At 38.7% G+C, this 15,780-nt stretch overlaps 1 protein-coding gene across 1 annotated transcript; it reads left to right on the forward strand.

The window, feature by feature from the left end:
* The first annotated feature begins 1,725 nt into the window (after positions 1–1,725).
* On the forward strand, positions 1,726–15,262 carry prkaa1 (protein kinase, AMP-activated, alpha 1 catalytic subunit). Its single transcript, XM_014997987.2, has 9 exons — positions 1,726–1,948; positions 3,789–3,930; positions 7,659–7,752; positions 7,860–8,004; positions 8,973–9,060; positions 9,157–9,381; positions 9,489–9,981; positions 10,075–10,201; positions 12,626–15,262. Exons 1-9 carry the CDS (start codon positions 1,852–1,854, stop codon positions 12,907–12,909), a joined length of 1,695 nt encoding a protein of 564 aa, XP_014853473.2. The 5' UTR covers positions 1,726–1,851; the 3' UTR covers positions 12,910–15,262.
* The last annotated feature ends 518 nt before the right edge of the window (positions 15,263–15,780 follow it).

The raw sequence follows: 15,780 nt of genomic DNA on the forward strand, positions 1-15,780 counted from the left end.
AGGCTCTACTTTATTTTTTTTTTCATCACCAACTGACTGGAGTCAGAGTTCAGTTAAGCTTCCTGTTTGAGCTTGTAAAACCTGTTCCCCGATTCATTCCAGCTAGTTCTGGTTCCCTCCTTTAAGCTGCAGCTGCTTGTGTCTCCGATGGCTCCAGCTGATCTGCATCGATGCATTTCTTTGGTTTCCTTCTCGTTGTCTTCTTCATTGGGGCAGGACAGTGAATCTGTAAAGGATTGTACTCTGGTTCTGCTTGTGGAGGTCAGCTTTGGGGATCAGAACCAGGATCAGTCCTGTTGGGATCATTGTCTCATCGTGTGACTTGATTTAGATACATCCAATAGTACCTAGAAGAACGGAGGATTAGTTTCCTGTCCACCTCGGCTCAGGTTCTGATAACGTCTCATTTTATTGGTCAATAAATCCTGATCATCGTCTAACCTTCATGCCTCTGAACTTATTTACTCAGAACCCTTGTTTGTTTTTGCTTACACCTTGATCAAAACCTAAAAATCCTTCTGCTGCATTTGATGTGAACAGAAAATATGATCTGCAGAGAAGTTAAAACTTAGATAAGGGAAACATATTTGCCCTCCAGAAAGCACAACCTCAATATTAGGGTAAGCTTCTACCTCCATGAGATGGTAGATTTCTGTTTTAGGAGCATTTCTGGAATATTGGAAAACTCAAGCTGGACTTAGCTTTCTTCCGGCTCTCATTTCTTTATAAATGTTTTTCTACATCTCCATATTTTAATTAATGACAGTTGTCTCAGTAAACAATATTGACATGTAATGTTTTGAGTTCAAAATTAGATTAGAGAAAACACAACAAACTAATAAAATATGATTACTAATTAAATGGCTGCACGTGGTTCATTTCTCAAATGTTTGTCCGTCTATATAGAGTTTGCACAAAATGAATTGTAGATCTACATTTATGTGCCAGCAGAGTTTGCCTTCTCCGTTATTATAAGAGCTGGCTGAGCGCCTGCACACTATCAATGTAAACAAGGATTGTTTTGTTTTGGGACAAACAAATGTTGACTTCCTCATTATGTACATCTGATGCATATCTGAGCTAAATTTGTTTTCAGATCAACAGGCAGATAAATAGACAGTGTGAGTTGAAAAACAGGAATGGATAACTTGCTTAGATAAGTATGTAGAAAGATACAGGATGCATAGGTCTTATTTGAATCCTTCATGTCTGTATTTGGGAGACAACTGGTTTAACCTATCTTGATTTGCAAGTGAAATTTCTTATGCTGTGTTGCATGACCTTAGTCATTTTAATGGAGTTTTTATGAGCATTGATGTATGAAGTTTTATTTTCTACTTTTTTAAAACTGGTTTTAGACTAATTTTAACTTATAAATATTTTAATAGTTGTTTATATTTCTTTGTTCCTTGTCTTTTAAAGCTGTACAGTTATGTAAAGAAGTTGTAGATACCATCACTGGCAGAAGGGTTAAAACCGGGCTATTTGGTCACAAAACGTGTGTCAGAAGTAGTCACACTTTTTTGTCAAGTTTTCTATCTTGAAAACACTAAATCAACTATTTATTTATTTATTTATTTATTTATTTATTTATTTATTTATTTATTCTGATACTTAATAAAAGGATTTTTCAGGTTCGAATATGTAACTGAAATTTCGGAGTTTTGTGCGTGCAGTGAAGGCAACACTGTACCACGCCTACGGGCTTTGACGAATCATGCGCGTGCCGGGGTGGATCTCTGTCCTCCGTGCGTCGGGGAGCGGATTCGGAGCCGCTCGAGAGACGCACACAGAGTTCGGTCCGTGTCTGCCTGCAGCAAGCTAACCCCGCAGAAAGGCCACTGCGGGAAGATGGCGACGGAGAAACAGAAACACGAGGGAAGAGTTAAAATCGGACATTACATTCTCGGTGATACGCTTGGAGTCGGGACTTTTGGGAAGGTTAAAGGTATGTCTCGTATGTGTTGCCGTCTCTGCGTCCTGGCGACTGAAAGATGGAGGCTTTTAGCTTAGCCGCTAACTTAGCCTGCTAGCGAGCTAAACTGTCGCCAAATCGGAAATGTAGCGCATATGTTGTCATGTTCTAGCTTTAACTACTTTGTGAGAAACGCCACATATTGGGGTAAAGCAACTGAATGATTCAACAGAGCTAGCAAGACTTCTCAATTATTTCTGACACAATAGTTTTAGTAAGTGTAATAGCGCTGTTAGCTAACCCAGTGATCCACAAGTCGCTGTTGGGACTGAAGTAAATCTTCATGACTGCTATTGATTCGTCTCCCTTTTCCTGTTTGCAAACATTAAAATTACTCTTGTGACACTGCTAACTTCAGCTGACCTTTACGGCTGAGGAAATGTTCACGCTTCCAGGTGCGTTTGGAGAGGGAGTCGGCCAAAACCAGTTAAATGTTCGCCCTAGTGTTTTCAGAGAACTACCCAAGTAGTAGCTAAGGTCATTAACAGAGGTTACCTACTCAGTTTGGACAGAGGTGGGATTTGTTAGCTGTAATTTGTGCTTCCTCCCCCCGACACACATTATAAACCTGGACCTATCACCAGCAACAAACAGCTGGTCTGTTTATAGTCAGTTAATTTTCAGTGACTCATCTCCCTGGTACCCCAGTTCCTGTAGCTGATGAAAGGAAAACACGGTGTTAGTGCATTGGAGCTGCCGCCCTGTGTGAATGGTATTCAGATTTAAGCAGTAAAGAAGGATGTTCACTTACAAAGTTGCACAGAGTGTTATAGAATTGCTGTCCGGAGTACAAATAAATCTTTTATTACTGCGTCTGTTGTTTGATAACAAATATGTGACAGGCATATTGGATTTTGTGATCAAGGTTTGTGTGAAATGGCCTGTTTACTTGGGTGGTAGTTGTTGTAAAATGGTTTCAGAATGCCTGCTTTGTTTATACAATGTTACAAAAAGAGTTATAAATAGTCTGCCACATGTTTTATGAGGGGCTGAGAACAAAAGCTCAAACGACCAAAAACCAAGCAACTTTGCTGCAATACTTTCAGCCTTTCCTTGCAACTTCTGAAATCAGCTCTTGATCACTTTACTTCGGTAGAAATTAAAGCGCTGTGGTATTTGCTGATCAGAAAAGCAGGGATTTTTAAGTTTACAACTCCTCAGTCTCTTATCACGGCTGGCAAAGTTGACCTGGCATTTCCTCTTTGTATCTCTAAACATTTTGTCAGCACGGCTAAACTGCTCTGTTGTTCCACTATGTGATCAGTTATTGAAATGTAATTTTTTTTTTGTTTGCTGTCGTATTGGAATAATCCTCTAGCAGCAACTGATTAAGCAAGAACATTTTTTCACTAAATTCCCCATTGAGATATTTGCGTATCCAAGTTAATACTTTCTACTTTGACATTTGCAATGTGTTGCAGATGACAGTGCAATAAAATGTGTGCATGTGTTAGTAGCAGTAAATCCGATCCAAGCAAAATGCCACAACAAACCTCAGGCTTAAAGAGTCGAGGTCAAGAAGAAACAAAATACGACTTTGAGGAGCGGCGCAGAAGTTGGCTTTTAAAAGGCTGTAAACTTTGAACTTTGATTCCTTGTGTGGATTGCGGGGATGAGTTCAAATAAACAATTGATCTCTGTCTGCTGCATTTAAATAAAACAAGTTGCACGTCTTTAAACACAAAAAGAAGATTTTAACTTTTTTTTAAACTATTGTTTAATGTTTTGAAATTATTTTCTTATTAAGTTATTCATGTGCTCTTGCTTTCTGATTTCAATTCTAATCTCCCTCTGTTATTTGCTCGTTGCGCAGTGGGCCAACATGAGCTGACCAAGCACCAAGTGGCTGTGAAAATCTTGAACAGGCAGAAGATCCGCAGCTTGGACGTGGTGGGAAAAATCCGCCGGGAGATCCAGAACCTCAAGCTTTTCAGGCACCCTCACATAATTAAACTGTAAGTCCTAGATTACACACCCACTCACCGCCGCGTAATCCCCCCCGCCGCCACATTAATGCCACCCACTGAACTATTTCCAGACTTTCGAAATGGTGCGTTCCAGGATGCATCCATCAGGGTGATATCATCTGACCCCGTGTCCCTTTCCATCAGCGCTCTCTGTCTGCGTTGCGCTTTCCCCTCCCCCTTCTTGTTGTGCATTTTAATGAGCAAAAAGTGCATTATCAACGACCCCAGCCGTGTGACCTCTTTGTCCTGAAATACTTACCCACCGAAGAGCTGCTTTTTGAGCCAGTTACCACATTGCTTGCCTTGCTTGAAATTATTTGTGAAGTTCTTCACAACATTTGTACCTCCTTGTGCTCTATTTACTAACCCTCTAACTGTAGCCTGCAGACAATTACCCATCAGGCAGGAAGTACTGCAGCAATTTCCTTCAATGTATTTAGATCAGTGCTCCTTTCAGTAACAGAGTATCACTGCTGCATGTAGCAGCAGATTGCTGAATAAAATAGATTATTGAATAGTCTATTCCAAGAGGTTCATTGGGCTCACTCCCTTATGAAACCGCAGTACCCTTTGCAACACGAGTGTGACAGTCGGCTCCGACAGCGACTGTAATATGACTCACTGAAAATAGCTGTCATCTTTCCATGTTGGGTGTGGCAAATGTCTTGAATATCGGCTCCATGTCATGCATGCACAAGAATGTAAACTTTGTGTGTGGGATCCGAGAGCGAGCGAGAGAGGGAGAGAGGGAGAGAGAGAGAGATGTCATCTTTTCCAGAGGGCAGAAGCAAATGGAACAAACTCTGTGGTGTGGCCTGTTTAGTCTCAGAGCAAATGCAGCAGTGCAACACAGTAGTACTATGACAAATGTATGGAAGCCCATTTCCGCCAAAAAGGGAACAAATAAATAAAAACACAAGAGGATATCCTAATCATGAGTTTTGAAGACATAATTGCAAGAGTAAATCTCAATATTACAAGTTTTGAACTTATAATTACCAGAAGAAAAATTGTAACTATGACTTTAAAACACAAAATTCTGACTTTCATTTTCATAACGATGACCTGAAAACTTCCTGTTGGGCTTTTGTTTTTTCTTTCCAGGTGGAAATGGGCTTCCAGAAGAACAATTGAATGTTTTTTTAAAATAAATTGTTTCCCCATACTCTTTAAATTTCTATATATATATTTTTTTTTATTTCAATGGTTGTATTCACTGCCCATTTAAGACAGGAGATGTTTTGAATTGCCTTCCTCTGAGGTTAAGACCAGCAGGTTCATGAACAGAATCAGGAGGGTAAAGCTGCTGCATTGTTCTCAGAGGGATGTGGAGAAAAGTTGTGTGATTTGATAAGGGGGTTTTGATGAATAACACACAAATCATTATACAACTAATATTCAAGTTGTGAAATTGCAAAATAAAATTTCTTTCAAATCATGTTTTATCTATACAGTATTTGTATAACAACTGAACGTGACATAGTTACTTGATAGTGCTATAAAATGTGACTGAAAAATGCATAACACTGCCACATTAAAATATGTGGTGAAGTGTACAGGTGCTATGCTGCTGTTTACATGTTGGTTTCTGTAATTTACCTGTAATGTCATAATATTTGGGACTGGCATTTTATTGCAGATTAAGTCAACCTATAATTATTTCATATTATAATTATTGCTTGTAAAAAACCAGCTGAAAAATCTGTTGATTTTTTTTCTATTTTTATTTTTTTAGTATTTTAAATCAACAATCATGGTGGCAATTTTTATACAGGCATATCTTTGGCCAGAGGAAATAAATCAGATAGAAAAAGGGCATGTTTTGCTAACTAGGTAAACCTAAGTACAGTGCATTGAGCTTTAATAAAATTTATTTTGGTGTCATTTCTCCGTTGACATTCTCCTTTTGGATTGTTCAGATTAATGAGGAGCTTCAGACTTGGAGATGCATGATATGAGAAAAACATAAAAGTGCATTTTTATTGTTAAATAAAAGTTAATCCAATCTGCCAAATATTGTCAGGCAGATTTTAAATCACCTGAAATATAATATCCAATCAAATGTTGTGTCCAGTCTTTCCTGTGCAAATGTAACATTGTACACATTAAGACTGTGATAACTATTGAATTGCACTAGATTGTGCAGCTCTATAAGAAGAAAGTGTCAGACTGATATGTAAACATACTCTGATTGAAAAAGAAGCACATTTAGTTGCTTAATATCTGTTGAATGTGAGGGGTATCTTTCAAAGAAATCAGCTATAGAAGCCACCTGAAATGTGTCCTCCTTCATCCACTTTAGTAGGATTGCATGAGGAAGAGGAGCACCAGCTCTAAGCAACTCACTTAAGCCAGCTAAGCTAAGGGCTTAGATGGGAGGCAAACACATTTCTTCCCTTGTTCCCAGTTACCTTCTATTTAAACACAAAGGATTCGGATGTTCTGGTTGACATAGAAACGGCACCAGCATTCAGCCACTTATACAAAACAAAATTCAGATCAGAGATTTTAAAAAAGTTTGAATTACAAAAACATGTAAGCTAAATATAATGCTTCGGCTCATGATTCTAATCAAGGCGTTTTCAAATCAGATCAGGAGTTGTTAACCAAGCTTAACTCTTGATTTCTGTTGTTTGTAAACTTTTTATGATTTTTTTTTTATTTGCTACCCACAACTCCAGCTAGCTATGCAATTTCCAAGGCCACTTGTTAAAAATCACAACCTATTTTCTTGTTCTTAGCCATCCGAGATGATCAGATATCCCCTGCTTTCCAAGACACTTAACTCTCATTCATTTTTGCAGCATTTAGAACAAAGTACCACTTTTGTGAAGCAGGGCGAATGCCTTCTGTAAATATCGTCCACATAATTAACTGGAACTGAACTGAAATGTGTTGCATGGCAAATTATCAATGAGTCGTATCAAAACAGAGAAGAAAAATACAAACGTTATATCGGCCTTCAGCAAACTGCTCTAGAGCTCAGAATAAGTTTAGAAAAGTTTGTTTCTGTATGAATCGAGACAGCTGCAGAATGTCGTGTTAGGAGGGAATATCAAATGTGACATGCTTCAATAATTGATATCATATGTCATATCAGAAAGGACATTTGTTTATGCTGTTTTGTTTTGTTTGTTTTTGCTTTGAATGCAAATTCCACATTAAAGTCGTTAAGGGTTTTGTTGCTTCTGCTATTAAAGCCTTTTGGTTTTTAATGATGTTTTTACGATTAAACAGCATCAAAGTTCAGAGCATTTTCTGTGAATTCAGCACAGCTTCTACTTAGAAATGAGCTAAAGGTGACATACCACGGGGTTATAGATCAGTACAACACTGTGTGTGTGTGTGTGTGTGTGTTTGCAAACCGGACACAAACCAGGTGCTGGTTCTCACTTAACAATCTTACAAGCTTTGATCTCCCATTAAGCTGTAACTGATTGCATCCTTAAAATGCAAGAAAAGGTGCGCCTAAAACATATTAAACATGATGGATTAGATTTAAATGCTTTCATCTTACAATTTCCCTAACATTTTATTGCTCAAACTCAGTTGTAGCCGTATTTTGACACGCCAAGTCAAATATTCATGTCTGACTGATTCTTCTTTGGCACGATATGAAATGAAGTTCCTGCCATCTGAGCTGTTTTGAGTCAGTTCTGCTCCTCAGCTGTCAATAACTCATGTGATTTTAATCTTTTTCGTTACTGTTGTTGCAGGTATCAAGTTATTAGCACCCCTACAGATATCTTCATGGTCATGGAGTACGTCTCAGGTGGAGAGCTCTTCGATTACATCTGCAAAAATGGAAAGGTAAGACATGACAATACAGAAGACGATCTAAGAGTTGTAGATCAACTTCTCGTGTTTTACGTTGATTGGCCTGTGTGAACGCTAACGGGTCATTTCTGATCCATCAGTTGGAAGAGAAGGAGAGTCGGCGACTGTTCCAGCAGATCATATCAGCGGTAGATTACTGCCACCGGCACATGGTGGTGCACAGAGACCTCAAACCTGAGAACGTGCTGCTCGATGCGCACATGAATGCAAAGATCGCAGATTTCGGTATGTACGCTTCACTTCACCTGGCAGGCTTGGATAAGAGGCGCCGTTGTCGTTATAGTAAAAGGATAGCCAGTGAGGGTTCAGGTTGCTCTGCAAGCATTTTCTGGCGTGATGTTTTTAAGAGCAGGCATTGTTTGATATGTGTTAGTATAGGAACAGTCATGAATGCTGAAATAGAATAATAGTGCAGGCTTTCCAGTTATTAGCAGCTCTGGCTTGTTTACCAGAAAATTGGCTAATATGTTGCCTGATCCTAGAAAAGAGAACGTCAGTGCACAGTGAGAGTAAATGTGAAGTTATAGTTAGAAAAGTTCTGAATATGTAATGGAGGAAGGTGAATTCCTCTTTGTCACAGGAAATACTCCCAAGCTCGACCTTCAACTTACACCAGCTTTACTTTGTTATTGCATTTGTTTTATCTATGACTCAGATTTACTCTTGCTGCCAGCGATAGGAGATTTTCTCTCCTTGTAGGCAGCCTGACCATGAGTTGTAACAATGAGGTCAAATAAACTCCGGGAACTTTTTACTACTGCTGTTTGTTTGGCAAACAGAGCCATAGCATTACTGTCTTTTATGTTCATAACACCATGAAGAAGAACAAGTGGCACTAAAAGGTGAAGATTGAAGGTTGCTGGGGTTTTTTTTGTTATTATTCTGAGAGACATGATGAATAGCTTGTGGATCCTTGAGTAAATTTGAATATTGCAAAATTAACTGCAGATGTGCCTTTGAATTTCCTTTGAAATGTTTCACATTATAACTGTTAACTTTATTTTCCCACAAACTCTGGTCAGCTCCCCTGAGCCTGCTGGAAGAGAAATGTAGAGAGGGGGACTTGTTGTCCTTTTCATTTTTTTTATTTGTAAAAAAAATATATAATGCATTGATCTATCTCCAATTGAGGTTTGTGATTCTAACATGACACCAAACCTTTTAATGCATTAACAATTCAACATTCTGTGCAGGTCTGTCAAACATGATGTCAGACGGAGAGTTCCTGAGAACGAGTTGCGGTTCTCCAAACTATGCTGCTCCAGAGGTCATCTCAGGAAGGTAACGAACCAGTTCTCAAGTGGAAAATTAGCCCTGAAAGTCAAACTTTGCTTTGAGTCTTGCATATATATATATTTTTTTTACACCTGTCCTCAGGTTATACGCCGGTCCGGAGGTGGATATATGGAGTAGTGGTGTCATTCTGTATGCGTTATTGTGTGGGACGCTCCCCTTCGATGACGACCATGTGCCAACGCTCTTTAAAAAGATCTGCGATGGGATCTTTTTCACGCCGCAGTATCTGAACCCCTCAGTAGTAAGCCTCCTTAAACACATGCTGCAAGTGGACCCAATGAAAAGGGCAACTATTAAAGAGATCCGGTAAGCCAAAAATACAATATCATTATTGCCTTTGTTCTGTTTTGGATTATAAAGACGACATCTTTAGCACGTCTCAACCCCTCGGTCTGTTCATTTTGCCACTATAGTGAGGACGATTGGTTCAAACAAGATCTGCCAAAGTACTTGTTTCCTGAGGACCCCTCCTACAGCAACAACATGATTGATGACGAGGCCTTGAAAGAAGTTTGTGAGAAGTTCGAGTGCACCGAGGAAGAGGTTCTCTCCTGCATTTACAGCCGCAACCACCAGGACCCGTTAGCGGTGGCCTACCACCTAATCATCGACAATCGGCGCATCATGAGCGAGGCCAAGGATTTCTACTTGGCCTCGAGCCCGCCCGACAATTTTCTGGACGACGTGGCTGGAATCATCAAGCCCCACCCCGAGCGTTTACCCATCTTCGTGGCGGAGCCTCCTCCGAGGTCTCGCCACACACTGGACGAACTGAACCCCCAGAAGTCCAAGCACCAAGGCGTACGGAGAGCCAAGTGGCACCTGGGGATCCGCAGTCAGAGCAGACCCAACGACATTATGACCGAAGTGTGCCGTGCAATGAAACAGCTGGATTACGAGTGGAAGGTAAGGGGGAAAAACGTCCAACGTTAGCAGTTTTTAATAAACCGCTTCTGCCTTATTGTGTGTTTACAGTATTTAATTTCGTGCTCTTTCTAGGTTGTTAATCCATATTATCTGCGTGTGAGGAGGAAGAATCCTATCACAGGAATGCAAACCAAGATGAGCCTTCAACTCTACCAGGTGGACAGCAGAACCTACCTCCTTGACTTTCGTAGCATAGATGGTAAGTTCTTCCACTCAGTTCTGCATATTAGGACGGTATTAGTTTGTGTTAGACCTCATTCAGTCTTCCGCACAAACCTAAAGATGTCTCAACCTAAAGCTGCATTTTGTAAGACTGTCTGTTCCTGTGAAGAAGATGGCCAAATTTTTACGCCAATCTGGAAACACAAGGGCCCACTTACACTAGCCATCAGCTTGTGGACTTATTGATGAGTCAGATATGTTTTCTCAAGTCGCAGCAACGAGGCATAAAAATTGGTTTGAAATTGGGTATATATTTACACTCTGAATGCTTGACATTTGACTTGGACTCGAGGTTTTAGACTTGAGTCTGACAAACAGTCTCGTTTCAATAGAGGTATCAGTTGTCCACTGATCACCAGTCAGACAGGGCAACATAGATGTGCTCTGCAGCAAATGGGTGCTTTTCATTTCTGAGCCAGGAACATTTGCAGACATCGAGCTAATATGGGTTCATAATGGTCAGGGTTTCTTTTTTTAGCTGTGTCTGAATGATGGTGAACAAATGCATATTTGAAAAACTGAACTTGGTAAAGAATCTGTCTTTGGGTCAGTAAAAAAAAATAAACTTCTTATTTTGAAGAACTAAACGCGTTATGTTCTTCAAAATAAAAGCACTTAAACTTCCACTTTACTTCACAACATTCTCTACTTTTCACCCGCTGCTGTGGATCTCACTGCACCATTCGCTTTGTCTTTAATTAATTCAACTAGATGGCACGCATCGGACGAGATGTTTAATTCAGTCATTAGAAAATAATTTTTTGTAATTGTGAACACAGATGCAAACAATTAACCTCAATTAAAAGAAATGGAAAGAAACTTTGTATTTTTGACCTTTAACGCCCATGTTAAAGCATTTCCTTACTCATTAACCCTTTAAGATCTGCTGCACTTCTATGGAAAATGGTTTAAAAGTACTCATCCCTGTGTTTGTTCTTTAAATGTTTGTTTTATTGAGCTAATTAACTCTGCTTTTTGTTAATAAAAATATAGCACATTAATGGCATATTTATGTTGACCTAGCTATCTTAGCAAAACCTGAGCTGTATATATTTGGGTTGTTTATCTGACTCGTGTCCTGCAATTCGCTGCTCTAGTGTAGACGTCATTAATGATTGACTGAAAAACGAGGGCTTTTGGTTGTCTGTATGGACTTGGCAACGACTTCAAACGAAAATGTTAGGAGTGTTTTTGTGGGCAGTTTGAAACGCCACAGACGTGCTGTTCAAAGGGGACGAGGCTAAAATTTGACCCTGGCTGACCTGATGTGTTGGCAATGTCCAATTGTAGATCGTGCCAAAAAAAACATGTTGTGAAAGCTTAATGTTTTGAAAGCAAAGGGCAAATTTTATAAAGTTATGTGTGGTCGGTCTTGCTTGGATTTTTACAAGGGAACCTCTTGTGAGATTTAGTGCCTTTGATTGCCATCAAAGGATGCTAGAAAACCACTAGGGGATGATAAAAGCTGACCTCTTGCAAAAGACTGAAGAATCTTGCTCTTGCAGCTTAAAAATATAAATTGTTGGTTATTGCAAAAGATGTAGGGTCTAAACTGAATGCAAATGCTGGTTATTAGAGTGATACCTATAAATCCAGATTCACTAGAACTTTTTCTGGAAAACTAAGCCTGAATGCCATTTTTTTTCTTAACAAGCAAAAAAGAAACTAATTTCTGTTAAGATATATGCAAAGAAAATATCCTGAAACCAAATGAAAACCCAGTGAAACATGATTATACTAAGTTTATAAAGATTTGAATACTTCGGTATGTTTGCCGTCAGACCACACATCAGTGTACTCCAAACATGTTTCAAGATTAGTATTCTCATTACAGTCTGTTATTTTAAGACAATTAAACACATACTATATGTTTGTGTTGGTGTATTGGTATAACATTGACAAAAATCCATGTACTTTGTCAACTGGGTTTATTTGAAGTCATCTTTTTGTCCCAGCAAAACAAAAAATATTTGCTGCAGGACTGTTTATGCAACTCATATGGGCATATATATTTATGTAATAGAGATTAGTGAGAACTGATCATGCTGTTTGGAGGAATGCTTTATTTCTCAGTAAAGCATGTGAACCACTTCCTGAATGAAATGCCAATGGATGGAGGGAGGGGGTTGCTAGTGGTAGGGAGTGTCCTGTGGGATTCAACCAAAGATTCCCCCTATTTCTTTGTCACAAAAGAAGATTTTACAAACCTCACAGTATGCGTTTTATGACAGAATGTCTGTAATAAATCCTAATCAGTATTTCCCAGTTGCTGATTTTGTTGCACCCTTGCTAGTCAGTGCTGTTAATCTCTCAGGAGAATAGTTTAAATCTTTTATCGTGTGTGTTTGTCAGTGTTTGTCGTTTTTTCCTTGTTAAACTTAGCCTTTCTTGTGCCGATCAGATGACATGCTGGAGACTAAATCTGGAACTGCTACCCCTCTCCGCTCTGGGTCCGTGGGCAACCACCGCACCACAGTAAAGAGCGACGCAGAGGGAGCAGACGTTTCGGCCACCTCCAGCACTGTGCAGCCCACCAAGACCGCCGAAGGCTCCCTAGGTTCCTCTCTGACCTCGTCCGTCGACTCGTCAGGTGGCGCGGACAGCACGCCCGCCCCCCGACCGGGGAGCCACACCATCGAGTTCTTTGAGATGTGCGCAAATCTTATTAAACTACTTGCACGATAGCTTGCAAAACAATCATCGCTAGCCTTTTTTCTCTCTGAGTGTCTTTATAGCAATAAGCATGCAACCGATTCATGGCTCACTTTATCCAGGCTGAGGATGAAGTGATTGTTCCATGGCACTGACGCAGGTTGGCCTTCCCTGAGCTGTAGCGGGAGGTATACCGAGCTGACTGGGTCTGTAGGAGTTGAAGAAAGAGGAATCACGTGCTACTTAACTAGGACAGAACATTTCAGAGGGGCGGGTAAGAAGAGGGGGGCCTTTGAATTTCCAAGTCAGTCCTAATAACAGATGCCCACATCCCAAGTACAACTATATGCGAAAGTAATTACACTGAACGGTCTGTACTTATAGCCTGTAAGGCGCACGTTTCAGTACAGAGAACAAAATCTCGTTTTTTTTTTTTTGGCCTGCAGAGGAGGAAGCCACGGGTTGTAGGGGGACGGGGGGCTAAAAATTGAGTGGCAGTCATAGGAGGCAGGAAGCACTTTTGCACAACTTTCTTTAATTTTCTGCTGCTTGTATTTTTTATTTCTTTTCTTAGTAGGGATCAGAGAGGCATTGCAGATGTATCGGGGCACTGCACTATTTTCCATGCCCATCGCTTTCAGTTGGACCCCAAAACGTGCAGTGACCCTTGATGTCTGCAGTGTGTCAGGGACAAAAAAAAGGATGCTTCATCAGATGTATGTAGGGTTTTCTTGTTTCTGTCAAATACTTAAATGTTCATGATCTTGTCCTCTTTGTAAAAAAACAAAACAAAAAAACAATTGTTTGAAGTTGTTTGTCCCCCTGCATTTTTATATATATAAAGGCGTGAACATATTTATCAATGCATTAAGTGGAGGAGGTTTTGGTTGTAATAGAATTTGATTTTTTTTTCTTTCATTAAATTCTATTGCTGGATATTAGACATATATGAATATATATTCCTTTCTTTTTTACTGTTTTTAGGTCTTTGTCAGTTTTGTTGCCCTCAATCACAATTATTCTGATACTTGATTGTTTTTCTAGATAACTAGCTTGCTTTTCCAATTTAAGAGGTGTTTTGCTATGACACACAAATCTAGAAATATATCATTTTAAATGTTCATGTATTAGATGGACAAATTGATTTTGGAGTTTTTATGTTTTGGGATAAAGTATAGGATATAAGTATGATTACTGAGTGAAATGCCTTTGGCCTACATTCATTTCATAAATGCCAATCAGTCATGTATACAGACCTCAAGGCCTAATTTTAAACAAGTAGTAGCAGTAACAGCCGATATGTGGAAAGTTTGTCGGTGAATACATATACATTTTTTTTTCCTTCAGATTTTTATTTTTGAATTGCTCTCACATTCCTTTTAAATTTGGCATTTTATTCCAGACTTCACTTGAATTTATTTGGTACTGTAAGTTGTTAAGGATGAAACGTTTTTCCTAAGATGGTAAACGTGTGACAGATTTATATTTGATAAGGTTTGTCTGGACACTAAGCTTGCAGACTTAAAGTCACAGGTATGTCTTTAAATAGAACACATCTCATTCCATTTCCTGTTCAGTCTTAAAAGTTGTGAGTGGTAATTGTTTGGCTGCCTTATCCTTATTAGTACTGTTCATCAGTTTTTAATGCTTGAAATTTTATTCCAGTGCTGGTCAGAAATATTGGCACCTTTTGCAGTTTTTAAAGATCGATGTCCACGGCTTATGTTAGTCTTACATCAGTAGTACACATTTAAACTGGTTTTGGAAAAACTTAATACTTTCTTACAAAACGAATAAAAGTCTGACCTCCAGTTTGATTTTGTGGGTTTTTTTTGTTTTTTTTTTAAAGTCACCCCTTTCAGAAAGTCACCGGTTACTGGTGTTTAGCTTTTAACAACTTGGAAATAAGTTCAGATCATGACTAAAATTGCAAAGTGTGTCAATAATTGTGATCATGTTCTCTCATGGTGTATGAAAGGTTTCCACCCAAAACTAGTCAGTTCATATTTGATCTTGATGTCTCAGTTTTTAAACCACAGGCTGAAAAAAAAGGGCAAAGACAGTTTATAGTGTTGTAGACATGGTTTAAAATAGTACTTATTTTTAAAGGGTTTCTTGAAAGTCTAGATTATCAAAACTTGTCATGCCTTACATGATGGGTTTTGTAGGAAAGATGAATGTGTGCAAAAAACAGTAACTCTTTGAGAGATTATGGAAAGTGTCCTAGAAGACTGTTCAATGCAGTCTGGTTGAATCTCTTCAATATATTGCTCTATTTTTGTTTGGTGTGAAGGGAGTCCCTACCAGATTGAACAGTGTAAATCTAAATGGAAAGTGTTGAATCATTTGTATACACAACTGGCTAATAAACTGCTAATAAATTGCATTCTGTTGTTTGGAAGTGTTTTTGTTTCTCATTTTAAGTAGCTATTCTGAATGAATGGTTCTATAATGGCAACTAGATTAGGTTTGATAGTTTCTATAAAATTTTATAGCTCTTATTCAGACTTTCATATGAATAAATTATCTTTCAGAAATGTTACAGTGGGAAAAAGTGTAAAGTTTCTCTAAAACATATAAAAGGAACAATATATTAAATTAATGAACTGTAAATATACGGAAGATATTGTAAAAATATTTAAATTTGAAGCATTTTCAGAAGTACTGATTGTTACCTTTAAATTTACAGGTTGCTTTTATTTTGAAATAACCTGTAAACACCTTCCGGGTGATGCTGCATTTACGGGGAAAACGAAAAACCACCTTAAGTTCATGGTTCTGACGCATCTATTTAAGGTTTCTTCACGTGAAAGTATCTTTGTACTCAAAATAGAGTAGGGAAAGTTATTTTGTTAAGAGTTGTTTATAAATAGAAACATGGGAAATAATTATATATTTTTTGAT

The sequence above is a fragment of the Poecilia mexicana genome, unplaced genomic scaffold, assembly GCF_051168715.1.
Source record: "Poecilia mexicana isolate PSO_F unplaced genomic scaffold, ASM5116871v1 scaffold_12, whole genome shotgun sequence".
Classification (NCBI taxonomy): Eukaryota; Metazoa; Chordata; class Actinopteri; order Cyprinodontiformes; family Poeciliidae; genus Poecilia; species Poecilia mexicana.